At 32.0% G+C, this 18961-nt stretch overlaps 2 protein-coding genes across 2 annotated transcripts in view; both read left to right on the forward strand.

Annotated features, from left to right (window-relative positions):
* LOC123703715 (probable ATP-dependent RNA helicase DHX35) overlaps nt 1-18961 on the forward strand; it is a 52293-nt gene that overhangs the window by 3115 nt on the left and 30217 nt on the right. The window lies entirely within an intron of this gene.
* Nucleotides 1243-3499, forward strand: LOC123703716 (ceramide phosphoethanolamine synthase). Its single transcript, XM_045651808.1, has one exon. It carries the CDS (start codon nt 1864-1866, stop codon nt 2977-2979), a length of 1116 nt encoding a protein of 371 aa, XP_045507764.1. The 5' UTR covers nt 1243-1863; the 3' UTR covers nt 2980-3499.

Consider the following 18961-nt stretch of genomic DNA (forward strand, 5'->3'; position numbering starts at 1 on the left):
CCTTCCTCGATGAATGGGAATCTAATACCAAAATAATTTTACACTTACTTGGCTGGTAGTGAAGTGCTAATTTTTCAAGGCTTTAAATTTTTATTTTAATACGTTTCACTGTTTTGTTGTTTTCAGCCAATATAGTCGTTGCGTTATATACAATGGAACATCAAAAATTATAATAATACTAGATTTCCGCCCGCGGCTTCGCCCGCGTTTGCAAAGGAAAACCCGCATAGTTCCCGTTCCCGTGGGATTTCCGGGATAAAAACTATCCTATGTGTTAATCCAAGTTACCCTCTATATGTGTGCTAATTTTCATTGTAATCGGTTCAGCAGTTTTTACGTGAAAGAGTAACAAACATCCATACATCGATACATCCATACATCCATACAAACTTTCGCCTTTATAATATATATTAGATATTAGATAGCTTAATATGTTAGAAATGGGGAAAATTATTAATATCTTTCTTACGTATCTTTTAAAAATAATAAACTATTAAAACTATAATTGGTAGAGTTGTTTTCACAACTGAAATCTTGAACTAGGTATTTTACCTAGATGCGATAACACGAACATTATTATAATTTGGTAATAAGTATATAAATGATTTTCAAACTACATAGTTATCGAAACATAAATATGTAGATATAAAAAAATGTGTGCGTTTACTAGTACACGCGTAAGAGGTGAAACTTCATTATGACCTTATTTTTCAAAAAATAATTTACTATATGCAACTTTACAGAAATACGTCGAATCGCGCGTGGTAGGGATAAGAAAAAGATGGCACGTAACGAAAAAATGTTACACTTTTCCAACCCCGATAAAGAAGTTTCACTTCAAAAATTTAATTAAATAAAAGCAATTTTAAATATAACAAAAAATAACAAAAAGTTCAGAGGTTCTAAAACTTTTTTGTTTATCTCGTCATTAAATTTATTTGAACTTAATTAAAAGATAACAATTACATTAACTGATAATCTAATCTTATCTTGAAAGCAATTAATTTATTGCAACTGTAACTCCCAAATAAACAAATGCATTGTCATTCAGCATTTAATTTAACAACTGCACAAACAAGTCGTTAAGAAACAGATAAATTTCCGCAACGGCGAATGTTTAATGAATTTAATACCGTATTGGCGCGTAATCTCAGGCTTAGCCGAAAGCGTTATAAGGTCAACGTTTGACAGATGTTTGAAGGGGAGCAAACCCGAGCAGCGGCTATTGTTGTTTAGACTCGAGAGGTTGTCATTCAGACGCCAGTCGCGGTGGTGTGCGCACGCGTGGTACCGCAGTTCGTCCGTTGTTTTTAACGAATCCATATTATATATGTAAACATTGGACGTTCACGTGCAAGCACAGTTAAATAAACTGTTGAAGCCTCTCGTTCGCGGTTGAATAACAGTGCGGGCCGATTGATACGAGTGTTTTCATATTTTATCCGCTGTGTGACTCGACATCGATTTTACATTTTCGAAGTCAAGTATAATAAAATGCGGTTTCGTTTTACGAGTTTCGTGCTTCGGACTGGAATGCGCCGCGCGATAGTGACAAAAAGTTGTGTGCACCACGAGTTTATGTGATATTATAATTCACCGTTGGAATGCTTGTCTAACTTTTAGTTTACGGCGAGTTTCCACGAAAGTTCGATGGTGATTTATAAATAGATTGTGTGGGGTTTCATAACCCGCGTGGGTTACTAAATGGGAACGAAATCTGTATATTGTGTAAATCTTTGTTTTTGTGCGCCCACTGTGAAGCACCGCAAGTTTTTGTTTTAGTCATAACTCGTGTTAATCGCGTCCTTGACTAGAAATAAATCTGCACATGCGTAAACGTAACCGTAACTATATACGATCAAGATGATGTGGCCTTCCTCTCAAGCGAGCAAAATCCTAACTCTACTATTGTTCATCGTCGTAGTATACTGTCTTTATATGGACACTTTACTGTACTTACGAATACAGAAATACAATTTAGATATATTCGAACATAATGAGAATATCACGCAAGAATCGTCGACGCACAAGACGATTGTGCCTCTGCGGAATTATGAGGACGAAATTTGGATACCGTGCACAATAAACCCTTTATGTCACCCGACCGTGAAAGCGCTAATGGTCGATCACATAAACCATTACATATACGGGCCACTGTGTTCCATACTCGACATGACGCTCGGTATATCCGAGAAAATGTTATTCTTAACGCCAAACATGATATCGTTCTCTCATGTCGTTATCGCTTTAATAGGCGCAAAGTTACTGACCTGTCAAAATTTGGCTGCCAGGCGCGTTGGCATAGTTTTATTCCAAATAAGAATGTTCTTGGACGACTTAGACGGTCACGTAGCAAGGGAGAGAAAGCATATAAAAGGGGAACGATCAGAAGTTGGTACTCTGGGTTACTGGGTTGATGGTATATGCGATTTAATTGGTGTAATATTTATGATGGTCGGTATATTGCTTTATTTAAAGAATAATCCGCCCAGAAGGGGATATAAAGGCACTCCAGTTAGCACTCTACCCTACCACCAGTTGAAGGAAATAAACTCGAGCGAAGACATCGAGAAGGATCACACGACTGAAGGTATTTCTTACAAAACTAAAGTGTCCTTCCAGAGGATCGTCCAGGTGCTCGGGCTTTTCTCTGGCCAAATGTTTCTATCTTCTTTAGCGTGGAATAGATATATAGATTTATACCAAACTATGCTTGAAAATAGCGCAGACTATGATATGTTTAGGCGGGAGATGGCGTTTAAGTCTAGTAAGTTTTTTATCGCGACTGGTGTGTGGAGGGTTGTGAATCCACACAGTTATTTACACCTGCTGTCCTTGGCCGTGTTCTGTGATAAGACTTGGTGTTTCTTGAAGGCTGTCCACTACAGCGGGTACATAGTTTTGGTGGTGACAGCCGCTGGGTCCGAGTATTTGTTGGAAAACATTCGTGCGTTTGTCGTTAACGGTATGGATGTGTGAGACTGTGAGAGGAAGTGTTCGGTTTCAATGTAAAACATACGTCCATGGTAGGAAGTCTGTTATACGGAGTCTCAGGTAGATATTGAAAGAACTGCCTTATTCGCCTTTCTATATGCGGTTCTCATATTTTCTATCGATCTTGACGTGGCCATATTTAATAATTTATGAGTAATGAACTTCCTTGCATTGTTGTTATTGTAATAACAGACAGCAACGATGTATTGACACCTACTTGTCAAAATAACTATAAAAACAATGTTGGCAATGGTAATTGTTTAAACGTTCTTAGTGAGGTCGTGGCCTCTTTAACGCTATTTCTATAGTATTTTAAATTATCTGTCTCGCGCAAAAACGATAATCTTTAAATACGTTCCAAATTCAAATGTTTGTTAATTCAAAAACTGTCCAAATGAAAGTTGTTGTTGTCTCATATTATTGAGAACGAAAGAAAGTGACAGTAGAACTTTTCGTTCATAAGTTAAAGTTAATTTGTCAAGTCGATGTCAATGATCGTTGTTGAAAAATTGTATAAAATAAAACATATTGTGATATTGTCTGTAGGAATCCGTTGTGCCAATACAATGGGATGTATTTTGATAAAACTATAGTAACGGTGCATTTACATCAAACGAACATAGAGCTAGACTAGAGCTAGAGCAAGAACATTATTTCGCGATCTTTTAGTGTAAAAGAAACCTCGTTCAGTGTTTTTCAGTATAAGAACATTGCATAGAATCTTTTCGAATGCACTATGAACAACGAAATAATGCTCTACGTCTACCTGTTTACACTAAAAGAATTTGACATAGTGGGGTTAGAATGAGCATTCGCTCGTTTGATGTAAATGCACCGTAAGATGACTGATTTTTGTAGATGGTACTATTTTTGAGGCAAATGTTTTATACACTCGGTAATTTGAATTATGAATAAGGCAATGAACTATTAAAAAAAAGAAACTTAGGCATCGCCTGTACACCTATTCAAATATTATTATGCACAATGCACGTGTAAATAGACATGTCACACGTCTTTACATGTTTTTAGAAACCAGTTGTTATGTTAAAATTGATTAATTAATTATTATCAGCAATATATTGTGAATTTTATCCGATTAATCATAATACTTATTATTTGTGATAAGACGGTAATATCCGAAACTAATCAACTGATATAAATTAAACTTAATTTGAAATAGAACAATTATATGAACGAGCTGACTCGACAAAAGTGATAACTTTTGTCGAGTCGAGTAACAGGATACTGTTAGGACCTTTTTATAATAGAGGTAGTAAAATAAAGTACTACCTATTCTCAGATCTACCGAATATGCAGAAAAACATGTACAAAAAGGGTCAAGCCATTTCGAAAGACCTTAGTAACAACTAACAAACACTGAAATTTTTTTTAGAATGAATGATCGAATTAAAAATCAAAGTTCAGTTTCGATACAAATTCATAGAGCATAAAAACACAATTAAATTGGTTAGTTATGTACATAAGTATTTTAGAAAATAAATAATATACTCGATTTAAACATTTTGATATAATGCTAGCATAAAAGTAATAAAATTTGAAATCGTGTTCACGCTTCTGGAATAAATATTTTATTATTTCAGATAAAGTTTATAACGATGTTAATCACATTACCAAGACTAAAAGTACGGGCTTTACAAAATTTATATTCTGGCTTTCAATAATTCTAAAAACATATTATTAACAAAAAAATTTTTTTTTTCAAAAAATTTTTGTTTCAATTAAGTGTAGGTAATTTGTCGAGTTAAGTTTAAAAGTGTAAAAAGTAGCTTTTTATTTTTAATGAATACAATAAGCTTTGATAATAGTGCATATCAGTTATCACTTATCAGTATGACTGTAAAAACCTAAAACAATATGATGTCAGCGTTTACGCCGTTACTAGCGGTCCGCCCCGGCTTCGCCCGTGGTACATATTTCGCAATAAAAGGTAGCCTATGTTCTTTCTCAGGGTCTAAAGATTATCTGTGCCAAATTTCATTAAAATCGGTCCAGTAATTTATACGTGAAAACCATGCATACATAATTACAAACCTTTCCTCTTTATAATATTAGTATAGATAATGGCTGAGGTTTTAGAAGCACTGTCTAGTAAAAAAAATAATTTTAAAGTATGTTTTTTCGCAATTTTTTTTGCTATAATTATGACTTTGAGTTTTCAGAGCTATCTTCGTTAGAAATTTTATCCAAACCGGAGCTGTGGTTTTGTTTTAACAGACGGATAGAATTTCGAATTTATTTATTTTACCTATTATGTACCTAAGGTTTATAATGTTTTAATAATGAAAATAAATTGCCAAGTGTATAAAATATTTGTTTCAATAGAGGGGGTAAATAATGTAGTTAGAAAGGATTGTTATCGTTATAGTTCACAAGCAACCTTTAATTGCGACAAAAAAACAATGTAGTTACTTAAATAATTTATATTAATTTTCCCGAATTTCATCGAAATCGGTTCAGTAGTTTTTGCGTTATAGCAACAAACAACGGACACAGTACACACATCTTGAGAATAATATAAATGCTTTAGTTATGTGAAGGTGAATTTTCATCAAAAACTGTTCAGCTGTTTTTGAGTAACGAACACCCAATCTGATATACTTTCTACATTTAGGTATAGAAATATAACATTTTGTTGTTTTTAGGGGTTGTTTGTGAAGACAGATGAAAATAAAATAAATATGAAATATCTATGCTAATAATATTTCTTCCAATTAATTATTAAGAATTTGTTTAAATGTCGTCATTTTTGTTACACATACCATTGTTAATTATAATAAAATTAATATAAATAAGTTAGTTATATCAAGAGATGAAAATATATTTAATTTAGTTGTCAATGTATTTTGTTTGTAAATATATTAATAAATTGCAGTTATTTGGACGATTGTATCTTAATTTCAAATAAAATAGCGAAAATACAAATTGTAAACAAATCATATTTGTTAGAGAAAGTTATTCTAACACCATCAAATATAATAATAATATAACATAATATGTTGCAGTCAAATGGTTAAATCTGCCGTTTTATAAATATCCTAGGATTTTTATTAAACTGCGACGTTTAATAATAACATTGATGTATCTTTTATGAAAGTTAAACAATCGACAACGTATAATAATGTAGGATTTAATGAAACGCCTCTTTGAACAAGTTGGCAGCGAAATATTATGTTAGGTGTTGGTCTTCATCTATAAATGAGATATCTTTTATAATTGTTATTTATCCGAATTTCATAACATTCGCCATAGCATCTGTCCGTCCACAATAATATTATATTAAATTTATTATTTTTCAAATCATAAAAGTATTTTTCGCAAATTTATATCAAGTCCTTTACATACATTTAACAATATTGCTTTGTAATTTTAAATAAGAAACTATCAAACCGGGCGAACTCCGTTTTGCCACCAGAGACACCTTTTCTTTGCTATATAAACCTCACGGAGCTCGAGACCTTTCCAAAGAATGCAAAACCGTGGAAATCGGTTCGTGTATTCTGGAGTTATAGCGTCAATAAGGATAACCCGACTTATTTTTATATATAAGAAATGTATATCATCGAAATAAATGTAATTTGTACTTAAGTGTTATGTTTAAAGAAAATTTTATTTTATGCATTTAACGATTTGTATTCAAATATAATAATACCTTGAATAATTCCTTTTCGTTAGCGTAATTAAGGAAAAATATTGAAAAGTGATTTAAAACTATGTAATTAACAAAAAAATGTTATCAATAAACTGACGTATCGATAAGTGATTTAAAAAAGTACAAAAAATCGCATCAATCTTGGCCCATCCGATGGAAATAATAACTGATCTAGTTTAAAATAGGCAAAGGTATGTGCAATTTCTCAAACTTTTTGTGACGGGATCCCAAATAGATTTTTATAGCCTATTATAAAATAGCAGGTAAAATTCGGGTCCAAGTGAATATCGAACGAAAGGTTTTTTAGTTCCTCTGAATGTAAGCGTGCCTTCCAGCTTCCTCAAGGGATTAGTAGTTAACGTCTTTCATCATGCGGGTTCGATCCCGAATGAAGCAAATCACAAACACACAGCACAGAAGGCAGATAGTAGATTTAGTGGATTATAATTTGTTACTTTTGCGAACCACTCCTTGTGTCAAATTAACTTACACGAGGTCAGAAAATACTAGGCTCTTCTTGATGTTAATTTGTTGCTTCTGGACCCTTTCTTAATACTTTTTTGTACTGTTATGTAATTTCACCATACTGTTAACTGCTATAATCCCTATCCATCCCAAAGGTATTACTGTATTTCATATAAAAATACATAACGTTAGTACGATCTGTGATTTATATGTTAACGGGTAGATTTTACTTAATTGTATGTGTGACAGTGAAGCTCAAAGTGTGACACCCAGTTGATAATCGACACTACAGACGAGTAAATTCATAATTAGGTACATGTTTATTATTAAGGCATCTTCAGTCATTTTATATGTAACAATGATGTTACAATATTTACGATGTCTCAAGAAATATAAAAATTCGTACAAAATGTACCACAATCAAAACGTAACAATGTAGGTAGTATGTATGTTTGTTTATAGTAAATATGTAATTAAAAGTGTTTAAATTCATTCAAAGGACAATTTTTGTACAGATATTAAAACCTTATTGACTCATACCAGCCATGTATAATTTTAAGCTATTGCATAGCTTCTATCGCGGGCCTTGAGCGCGGGGACCGAATCCAGAAATTCCGTAACGAAAAAACCTCACGCTCCCCACTCCGACAGGCACGGAGGTGTGGCTTGAAGGCATGCTATGCAATAGCTTTACCGCGGCAGTCCCCGAGTGACACAGGTCTTTTTTTATTTAATAATTAATTGTATAAAAAATTTGGCGTTTTGGGGTGTCACAGGTTTGAAAACAATTGTATTTATGATAATTGTTTAGTTTTCGTTTTAAGTTCATATTTTATTCATATGCAATATTGTTGATTCATGTTCAAATGAAGATGTGTTTAAAGATGAATATACCTATTTACATAATTCTGGCTTTTCATTTATCCCCATTAATTTGTACCTACTAGTATCCCAGTTTAAAATACAATAGTCTGAACTCTGAATTAATAATATATTTAATTTGATTTTGATATTTATAATTTAACTATAAACAGTATTTTAATTGCAGATATATAGTTCAGTCATAAGTCACAATACAGGTGTTTGACCTAACTATAATTATGAATATAATTATATATTTATTATATAATTAATTTACACATAATTTTATATCTGACACGTCTACATTTCAATTATTCTATAACGTGTCAAATCATTGGCACGTGATTGATAAACAAGCACAAAATTAAATTTAAATAAATTGGTTTACAAAGGTATAAAAGTAACAATAATAGAATGTACAGTTGGGATTACTACGCCTACGCTTTCCGCCCTCTCTTGAACTTATTAAAGCGCGTGACTTTGTTCATGTGCAATAATCTATACATATTTTATGATAACTCAACACAATAACTTGTCACCTATGTTATTTCGTTTATTGATAAATTTGATTAAAAATAGTATTAGACTCAAACAAAGTCATAAACACAGCGATCGCGATGGCCAAAAGATAGTCTAGGGACTTAGAGCATTAGATAGTCAAAACAAAACTTTCCTAAATTCATTATTTTTGATTGTATTCCTACCAAGGTTAACTAAAATGTGCTGCTATAAGTATCTTTCTCGGAAAGAAATCCAAACAATTATGTTTTATAAATATTTGTACTCTTGCTGTACATGTAGGTACTTATTTAATCTCAACAACTGATTCCGGGAACTCCTCTGGAGTTTCCCCTTTTGGTAAATGGGGAAAAACCCGTTAATATAAAATAATTGAAATATGTATTATCTAATCTTTTAGATTGTTCTTTATATAAAATACATGAGTAATAGGTACATGAGTAACAAGTCGTTAACTTCAAGTGGTCCAAAGACCACTTTAAGTTTGTAAACAATAATGTACGTGCAAGTACAATTAATGTATTATGTGTTCATGTTATTAAAGAATTTTAATTTGATCAAATTTGAACTGTTTGAAAAAGTACAAAAACTTATTAAAGTATTCATGATTTTATTAATTACAAGACATACGGGTGTTGTTTAAAAAATCCGATTTCTCTGTTGTGCCGCAGCATTCTCAATACCGTACTATTGTGGTATTGTGCATTGTTTTAGAATAGACTTTAATACTTGAATTCAAGTAACCATAATTTATAATTAACATTTTTAAAGTGAAACTTTTATTACATCGTCTCAAACATTTTGGTCTGTGTAGCGCATGTCGCTTGACGCACGATACGTACGATAATTATCGTACAAATACGATAATAATTTTTAGTTAAATTTCTATAGTGTGAAAAAAAGTTTCACTTTTACCGTGGTTTCATAAAACCACACGACATTTTTTTATTATTCGTCTCGAATATCTCAATTTTATGTTTAAATTTAAATTTTAAAATAACAAGTGTAACGGTTGTCGAGAGATGTTTTGGCGTTTTGTGAATTAGATAATTTTTGTACACGATTTTTTATCACCAGACATGTTTATAAAAGTATCTAATAATTATTAAATAATTCAGTTGGTAACAATCGCCCGGTAATGCGCATATTTTTCAAATTTTTATGTTCCCGATTAAAGAGAATAGTACCTAGGTACTTTAGGATAGTTTTGAAAGGTTTCAAATTATTTTTGTAAGAATATTTGTTTAATAATATCAAAAGAAGTTGTAATTTTCAACAATTCCACTTCGACGATATGCAAAGAAATTATAATCAGAGAAGTTACGCACTAGAGGGACTATCACGCATTATTTTTTGTGTTATTTTTAACGGCTGTAGCACGTTTTATTTATATGTTGAGTAGCATGTGCCCACTATTGTTTGAACTGAAATAAATTGAACAATTTATTGATCGCACCATAAGCGGCAGGAGTGAAAACTTACACCGGAATAATGTTATTTTTTAAATCTTTAAATTACATTAAGGGCTGATTTTTCAATCCTTTGTTAAAACCACAGTTAAAACTTAGCCGTTCAATAATATTAAAATGTTACCTGTAAACTGTCAAATACGGGCAATTAGAATACATTTATGAAAAGATACTTTAATACTTTATTCGACGAATAAGTTTTAACCAAGGATTGAAAAATCAGCCCTAAGTAAAAACACGTAAAAATCAATGTGCACTCGTACGATATTTTTTTCAAATGATTAAAACGAAAGAAAAGAATTAGTGATGCAACATGTCATAAAAGTGTGTCAATGACCGACCAGGCGCGGCCCAAAAGTTTTGACCCTACATATTATAATAATTAATTCTAATATCTAAAGAAATCTGTACAAATTGGATAATACTGTACAATTTCCAGTGCCACTATTAACAATATTAATTGAGAAGAATATAAAATAAGTGAAATTTTATGCAAATGTGAAGTTGTGGTTGGTACGGCTTTTGTATGATAATGATTTGTGTTTAAAATTATAGTTTACTAAACTCTATGCGGTAAACAAGGTACGTTTATATTGTAACGAGTAACGACTTACCTCCTAACAATATAATTATGAATATTCGTGGTTAAATATTTATTTATAACACACGAGTTTCACAACTTTTAAGGTCGCAATAACTAAATTATTATAATGAGAGAATAGCTCCTGAGATTAGATCATTCTATAAAACAAATTCTTCAACTTTATAATATCAAAATTTGCTTTATTGTGAACTAGTGGTCGGCCCCGGCTTCGCCCTTCGCAATAAAAGGTAGCCTATGTCCTTTCTCGGGTATCAAACTATCTCCATACCAAATTTCATGCAAATTGGTTCAGTAGTTTAGGCGTGATTGAGTCACAGACAGACAGACAGAGTTGCTTTCGCATTTATAATATTAGTATGGATATTTAGTGTTTATTTAATGTTATGATACTATTAATGAGCGTAGTTTATGTCTCATGATAAAGAAGTATGCCGATTCTGCGACGAGTGAAATCTTGCGATACACGTGGCCACGTTTATGTGTTTATATTGTTGTTTTATATTTTTTTAATTCTATTTTTAAATTTCATCTCTCAGTTTTTGAAGTGAAACTTCTTTATCGGGGTCGGAAAAAATTTTAGTGCATCATTTTTTCGTTACGCGTGACATTTTTCCGTTACGCGCCATCTTTTTCTTATCCCTACCACGCGTGATTCGACGTATTTTTGTAAAGTTGCATGTATAGTAAATTATTTTTTGAAAAATAGGTTATAAAAAAGTTTCACTTCTTATGTGTACGTGCGTACACTGTACATGCACACATTTTTATTTTTACACAACTTCGAGTAAATTCTTCTTGTCCAGTACTATTCTGTGAAGAAGATTAAGCATAATATTATTATCTTTAGTCATTCGTTCTTTATTATTAAGACACACAGATTAACCTGCTTATTTATATTCTAGTCTAGACAGTCGTCTAGTTTCAAACTTGCTTTCTTTTCAATCGTAAACTAAAAAAGAAACCTTATTAATGTACTGTTTCTAATTAGTGTCTTTTTTGTATATCAATGTATAAAATATATTTTATGCTGAGTGTTATAGAGTTTTATGTATTTCTACCAAAGAAAATATATATTTATTGAAGTGAAACTTCTTTATCGGGGTTGGGCAAAAATTTAGTGTAACATTTTTGCGTTACGCTGTAGGCGTGACATTTTTGCGTTACGCCTTAGGCGTGACATTTTTGCGTTGCGCCGTAGGCGTGACATTTTTGCGTTACGCGCCAACTTTTTCTTATCCCTAAGTTTCACTTCTTACGTGTGTACCTACTCTAGTACACGCACACATTTTTTTTTATAGAAATCGGTAGTACCTATCAATTATTCCCATAGAGTTTATTCACTAAAAATACTAAACATTCAAAAATACTTCTCTAACTCTGTACACCATTAGTGGAACCTAGCTTTAAATAGATTGACATTTTACAAAAAACCAGTTTCCGCTGTGGCCCGCGACATGAATATTTATCTAAATTCTGGACATCGTACGATCGGTGGTGCCATGTGACGTCACGATGTCGCGTGCTAATATTTAAATTTTATAATTATTATTTTTGATTAACTTATTAGTTAGATTTTAGTAGAAAAATAATGTTTTTTTGGATAAAAGTAGGTTAAAAAGTTATGGTAAAGGTTATCTAGGTGAAAGGTCTGACGGAATTGGTGTAACCGTTTCGGAGATAAGCGCAAACAGATACAGTTAGTAATCTTTGCATTTAGGAAGAAAATAAAATACATGTAATGATGTACATATTTAACAAAAAGTTGTGTCCCCTTTGGGTACGGTATGGGGATATTTCACATCTGTTTTAAATTCGTAATCTACATTATTACCTAATATAAGTAGTATAATAATTATTAATTAATAAAGGAGGAATACAACTTGTATAACTCCATCGTTTTCAAGAAATAAAAGGCGATCCATCTAAATATTCAAAGCCTGTAAATAGTTGGATGAATTTGTACTTTAATTCGTTTGAATATGGTTCATTTTGCTTCGGCATATTGATCCAATTTTAGTATGAATTGAGAAAACAACATATTCGTGTAAATATTAAATTAAGTTAGCGCATGCATAATTTGATGTCTGGCAATTGCTTGAATTTATTTGAAGGTTACATCTACACCAATATCATAAAGCTGATGGCTTTGTTTGTTTGAATGACTAATCTCAGGAACTATGGGTCTGATTTGAAAAATTATTTCACTATTAGATTGTTCATTTGTCGAGGAAAGCTATAATAATTTTATCACCAGACCTAATAATAGGAGCGGAGCAATGCGAGTAAAACCGCGGGGCACAGCCTATTACATAAGTATAGTGTGTGATAAATGATAATAAATAGTTTATAGAAAGAAAAAAAGACGTGTGGCACTCGGGGACTGCCGCGGTAAAGCTATTGCAAACTGCAAAGCATGCCTTGCAAGCCACACCTCCGAGCCCGTCGGAGTGGGGAGCGTGAGGTTTTTTCGTTACGGAATTTCTCGATTCGGTCCCCGCGCTCAAGGCCCGCGATAGAAGCTATGCAATAGCTTACAATAATTGTCACTTCGTACGATTAAAATATGTTGTCATTCTCTACATACACAATGATGAATTATAAATATTGCTGTCTAAATTATATTTTTTTTTATCTAAATAATATCGCATCGTAGTCGCAACATAGTCGCAGCGTAGTCGCAGCGTAGTCGTAAATGAATAGATATAGCCTTATTACCACAACCGCATCGCTCCAGTTACGAGAGGTGCTTTCTGCGCGTGCGCCGTTTAAATATGTATTATAGAATGCTAGTTGACTTATAAGCGATGTATCAGGAACTCTTCACCAATGGGCAATGTTGGCCCAACAAATGATCGTCGATATTTGCCGTATTTTATTTATTATCTAATATCTAATATATATTATAAAGGCGAAAGTTTGTATGGATGTATGGATGCATGGATGTATGGATGTTTGTTACTCTTTCACGTAAAAACTACTGAACCGATTACAATGAAATTTAGCACACATATAGAGGGTAACTTGGATTAACACATAGGATAGTTTTTATCCCGGAAATCCCACGGAAACGGGAACTATGCGGGTTTTCTTTGCAAACGCGGGCGAAGCCGCGGGCGGAAATCTAGTATTGACATATTTATCGATCTGTCTGACTCAGCATGATATTTTTTTTCAAACACTGTAATCTGTAATGTCTGTAAATTTGTCATATATATCTACGATCAAACTACACGTAGTAACTATTTAGTAAAATGAACTCTAAAGATAAAACCTTTTTACATAATATGTAAACTTTTGTAAGTGATTATTAAAAGCCAATATTTTTAACTACCTATGACGTTGTCTGGCAGAGATGTCTGTGAGCCATAAGGCCGGCATTTGTACGATTAACTTTGGCAAGGGATCTTTTATTTTCAATTATTTTATAAGAGTAATCCTTGTACAAAAAAGAATAATTTTTAAAAATACCGCACAATAACATGTGTATGAAAAATGTATGAGGAAACTCTAATTACATTGATCAATCATTGTTATAGGTACTGTTATTTTAATCAGATAAATATAATTGTTTTAAATACAAATAGCACAATAATTGATTAGATTAAAATATTATAGTCATCAAAATACACCTGTTTTTAACCGACTTCAAAAAAAGGAGGTGGTTATGAATTCGGCCGATATTTTTTTATGTATGTACACCGATTACTCGGAGGTTTCTGAACCGATTTACGTGATTCCTTTTTTGTTCGATGCGGGATGGTGTCGAATTGGTCCCATAAAAATTTTATTCGGATAGGCCTTGTAGTTTTTATTTTATGACTTTTTGTCTGTATTTGTAAATGTTGCAAGTAACTTTGATTCACTTCCCGGAAACCGATTGAGCTGAAAGGAGAATGGCGAAACTGGGCCTAACTGTTACAGAAATCATAATATATTTAAAATTCATTATGTTATTTTTAGTAATTCTTGGTAAAATATTTACTTCTGATTCTATGGGAAAACAAATCTTTGAAAAAAAAGATAATGTGTTCACTACCGGCATTGTTATTTAGATTTCCATGACTACCGGTCTTACCGGTCAGTGTTGTCAGGAGTAAAAAAGTCGAATATATCGATTAATACGAATGAATGTCTATATTTTATTTTTAATTTTATTGAATTCAAATGCTTTATAAATCAGAAGCAAAACTAACTTATTTTTAACACATATCTTAATTTATTTAGATCATTCTATAAAATATAAACATGTTTTACTTAATCAATAATAATAATAACATTTTTATTTAGGTAGCTGGCCATTAATAAAATGTCAAATTTTATTAATCATAATTGTGTCAGTTATGAACTTATGAGTGATTTGTTTATGTTTGTTGTTTGACATTTGAGTGAAGTTTTAGGCCTTTCTCCCATTACGATACGCATAGGCGATTCAAGTATCCTGCAAGTCTCGGAGACTAGTCGCACTAGATGTAGGCTCGCACACTACGCTACTGGTATCCTACACGTCCGCGACTAGTATAGCACTACTCACCGTGTCGGTCGCTTTTGCATCGCGTCTCGACTCTCGCGCGTATCTCTTCGTTAGAAAGATAAAAATATCTAATCATCATGTTGTAGTTCTCGTTCGTCTACAAAAACTCTACAATTTATGTTTCTTTCAATATATGGTGAATCCAGTACTTCTTACTCTTACGTTGGCATCTTCTATTTCTATAAAAAAGAAAAACTGCAAGAGCTTCTTCGTCACTGGAATAGCTGATTGCTCGACATAACGACGTAACTGTTGTTGCAATAAATAAATGAATTATTATTATTATAACGTCGGTCCACAAAAACGAGGCACAATAATGATGAATTTAGTCATTTTTCAGTCGCATAATATGCGAGCATCGGGTAGCCAGCAAATATCTAAGTAGTATTCTACGCGAGTATGGTATTCTAGAAGTATCGTACCTAATGGCAGAAGGGCCTTAGTAACGTTATATTCAAAATTGATCTTAATCAATATCCCAATATCTCTGCTATCCCATAGAAAAGATCTATAATTATTATATTCATAGAGTCTGTATATTTTTATCTATTTAATCACCCATAAATCATCAGTGTAACCTTAGTGTAACGATCAGGCCCAGAGTCCTATGGGAGTTTGCCATTCTCCTTTCGTATACGTATGTAAATTGGATAGCGATGAAGCATTACCATGACATAAAGCTGATTTGATGATGGAATCGGAAGGTGGCCATAGGAACTCAGTAATATATTGACTCAACTTTATCGAGTTTGGGCTCGTTTGATTCGTGTTGAAAAAAAAAAATACACTAGAAAGTATTAAATAAAAATAACTGCGTAACTATAATCTATTTTATTTTTTACTTTTGCGTTTTTGAAGTCGGTTGTTTTTAACGCAGTTATTTTTATTTTAACATATTTTTTCCCGCGTGGCGGATAAAGTCACGACCATAGAGTGTCTTGTTATTTAGATTTCTATGGTCACGACTCACGAGGAAATATCATTATTATTTATTTAATTTCAATATTGATTTCAAATGTACCTCTTGTGTTATCTAGTATGGATAATATTTGTTAATTAAAATTATATTTAATTAATTTAATTAGCTGTTATTAACAACTACCAAAATTTCGTCATTTTCCTTAAGGGGGGTTAGGCGGTCAGCGAAAATTCAGCTATTCGGGCCTGAGGTAAGCGGTGAGGGGGTCCGCGTTTAGTATGGAATCAACGTGCTCGAAACTAAAAATCGTAAGCGCCATTCACATTTTTATCAAAAAGTGAATGAAAATAGTTAGTATTTTCTAAATCTAAAACAGTCACGAAATCGAGAAGGTAAATGCCTATGTAATTGTGATTTTATATGAATTATTATCGTAAAATACGGTTGTTATGAGCATTTATATGATATTTTAGAGGTAACTTCAGGATTTTTTTTTATCGAGCAAAATTTTTCCAATCGTGTTTTGGAAACAGTCATCCCATCACACATAAGTTCTGTACATATTAGAAATTTCAGTGCGAAAAAACCTCAATATTTTCAATTATAGCTCATAGAAAACAGTCCATTTTTCCGTGTTCACTGTTCACCTACTAAGGGCCCTTAATCATTACTATAGTATACAAGTATAGATTGGGTTTTTTTCTTATTCCTGTAAATAATACGAGTAATCGATTATTATTAATCATAATAAAACAATTTTCTGTTACTTTGATAAGGATAAGATGTGAGTGTGTTGATATCGTGTTCTCAAGTGGAGATTAAATATAATGTGATATGGAATCTTAAATTTGAAGACAGGGCCGGACTTGAATCATGGCGTGCATTTTATTTTTGTATATTACAATTAAATTTTATAAAACTTAGGTACATGCTCATTCTTATTACATCGCTATTTAATACATTTTCGCTCCCGCTTGTAGAATCATATAAAGAAAGAAAGAAAGAAAAAACATTTATTTCAAGGATATCTTTACTTTTGTATATTTTTATCCGATGTTCTAAGAAATGTGGGAGTTTTGTAAACGTAGCGTTTTTGTAGAAGATCGTTTGTTTATCTATTACGTCCTAATTCCTAAATCAATGTTTCTTGAGAAATAATCTTGAAGAAATACTTTTTAACGCATTCAAAAACTGTTTGTTATATTATTCAACACGACAATAATTGGAACACATCACAATGACTTAGAGACATTGTTTAGTCTAGATGTTGATTAAATTAAAACTTCCAATTGCTGCTGATAAATCAAACGTGAGGAAATATATCTATAGTATAGAGGTGTCCATAAGATATATAAAACCGAAAGAGAAGAAGAAATTAGATTGCTCAAGCGACGCGCGTCGCGTCGTCTCGGAATGGCGAAATCGTTTTATTTTCTATTCTTTAAAAATTGATATTTAAAATTGATATCGTAGCTATCTCAGTAAACTTCTACGCGTTTTTGTCAGTATTTTAAAATCTTACAATGTAGAAAAAAAAAAATGTTACTTGTGTTTATTTTAATATGAGACCCTAAATCCGTCTCTGTAAAAAACAATGGACTGTTTCAATAATTATTTCAAGTTGTATGTGATTGTGTACATGTTAGCTTCTATGAAAACATTGTTTGTACATTGTTAAGCAAGGGATATGGAATGTTAATTGTTATAGAAATCACTACATAATATAAAACAAAGTCGCTTTCTCTGTCCCTATGTCTCTTTGTATGCTTAAATTTTTTAAAAACTACGTAACGGATTTTGATGCGATTTTTTTAATAGATAGAGTGATTCAAGAGGAAGGTTTTATATTCTATATATAATTTATTAGGTTTTAGAAAAAGCGGACGAAGCCGCGGGCGGTAAGCTAGTGTATTATAATAGACTAGCTGTCCCGTAAATCTGCCGTTTAGAGAGCGTTTTAAAATAAAATCGTGTCTACAGGAGTCGATCACATATTTGTATGTGACCGACTCCTGTAGAGTGTAGACACACAAGTGAAGATTTTACGTTTTGAGTTTATTTCATTTTCCGTACAAAATTCAATTTAAAATTAATTTCTAAATCAGTTCAGTAATGAGTAACTGAAAATAAAACGCAAATAATTTATAATTATCAAAGGGAAATGTGTTTTGAGATAGTGAGTGAGTCATACAATATTAATATCAAGTGCAGATAGCTCAATGGATGAGATTTCAGAATGAATCATCACAAAAATTGGGTATTTGAATAATAAAAAAATATTGATTTTTTATGTATTTTAAAACTTTATTATTAATTATATCGATATTTAATGCACAAAACTCCAAAAATTTTTTTTTTCAATTAATTATAAGCAATTAAAAATTGATGAAAATTAAATTAAAATCACGTGACTATAAACGCGCCACGACTGGTCACTATAAATGTTACATACGTTTTTCTATCAACTGCAATGAGTGAAAACTAACATTATGACGTCACACGCGTCCGGGTGACGCTTCGGGAGTTGTCGGTGTGTCTTCGGTACTGGATTCAAAGACTAATTTTTATTTTGAAATAACTTTTGAATTATTGCAAAACATAATTTAAAAAAATATTCAAAACCCAATTCAAATCTCAAAGATTCGAGACCGCTTATACTGTAACACGAAAGGTTAATAAATTGATTGTTTGTAACGTTAAAGTAATATATATATATTTATTATGAGATATTAAATAGGTATCCCATAGCAATAAAGCGAACATATAGTCAAATAATAATAATTAATAGCTTTTTTATATTCTAGATAGGGAAGTGCTTGACCACAATTTCGCCTGATGGAAAGCTAAGATGCGGTCTAATTTGGTACGCGCCCTAATATACCGGTTCACTCTTCTCTTGAAATACTGTATAATTATAGCACACTATAAA

Source organism: Colias croceus, chromosome 27, assembly GCF_905220415.1.
Source record: "Colias croceus chromosome 27, ilColCroc2.1".
NCBI classification, from domain to species: Eukaryota; Metazoa; Arthropoda; class Insecta; order Lepidoptera; family Pieridae; genus Colias; species Colias croceus.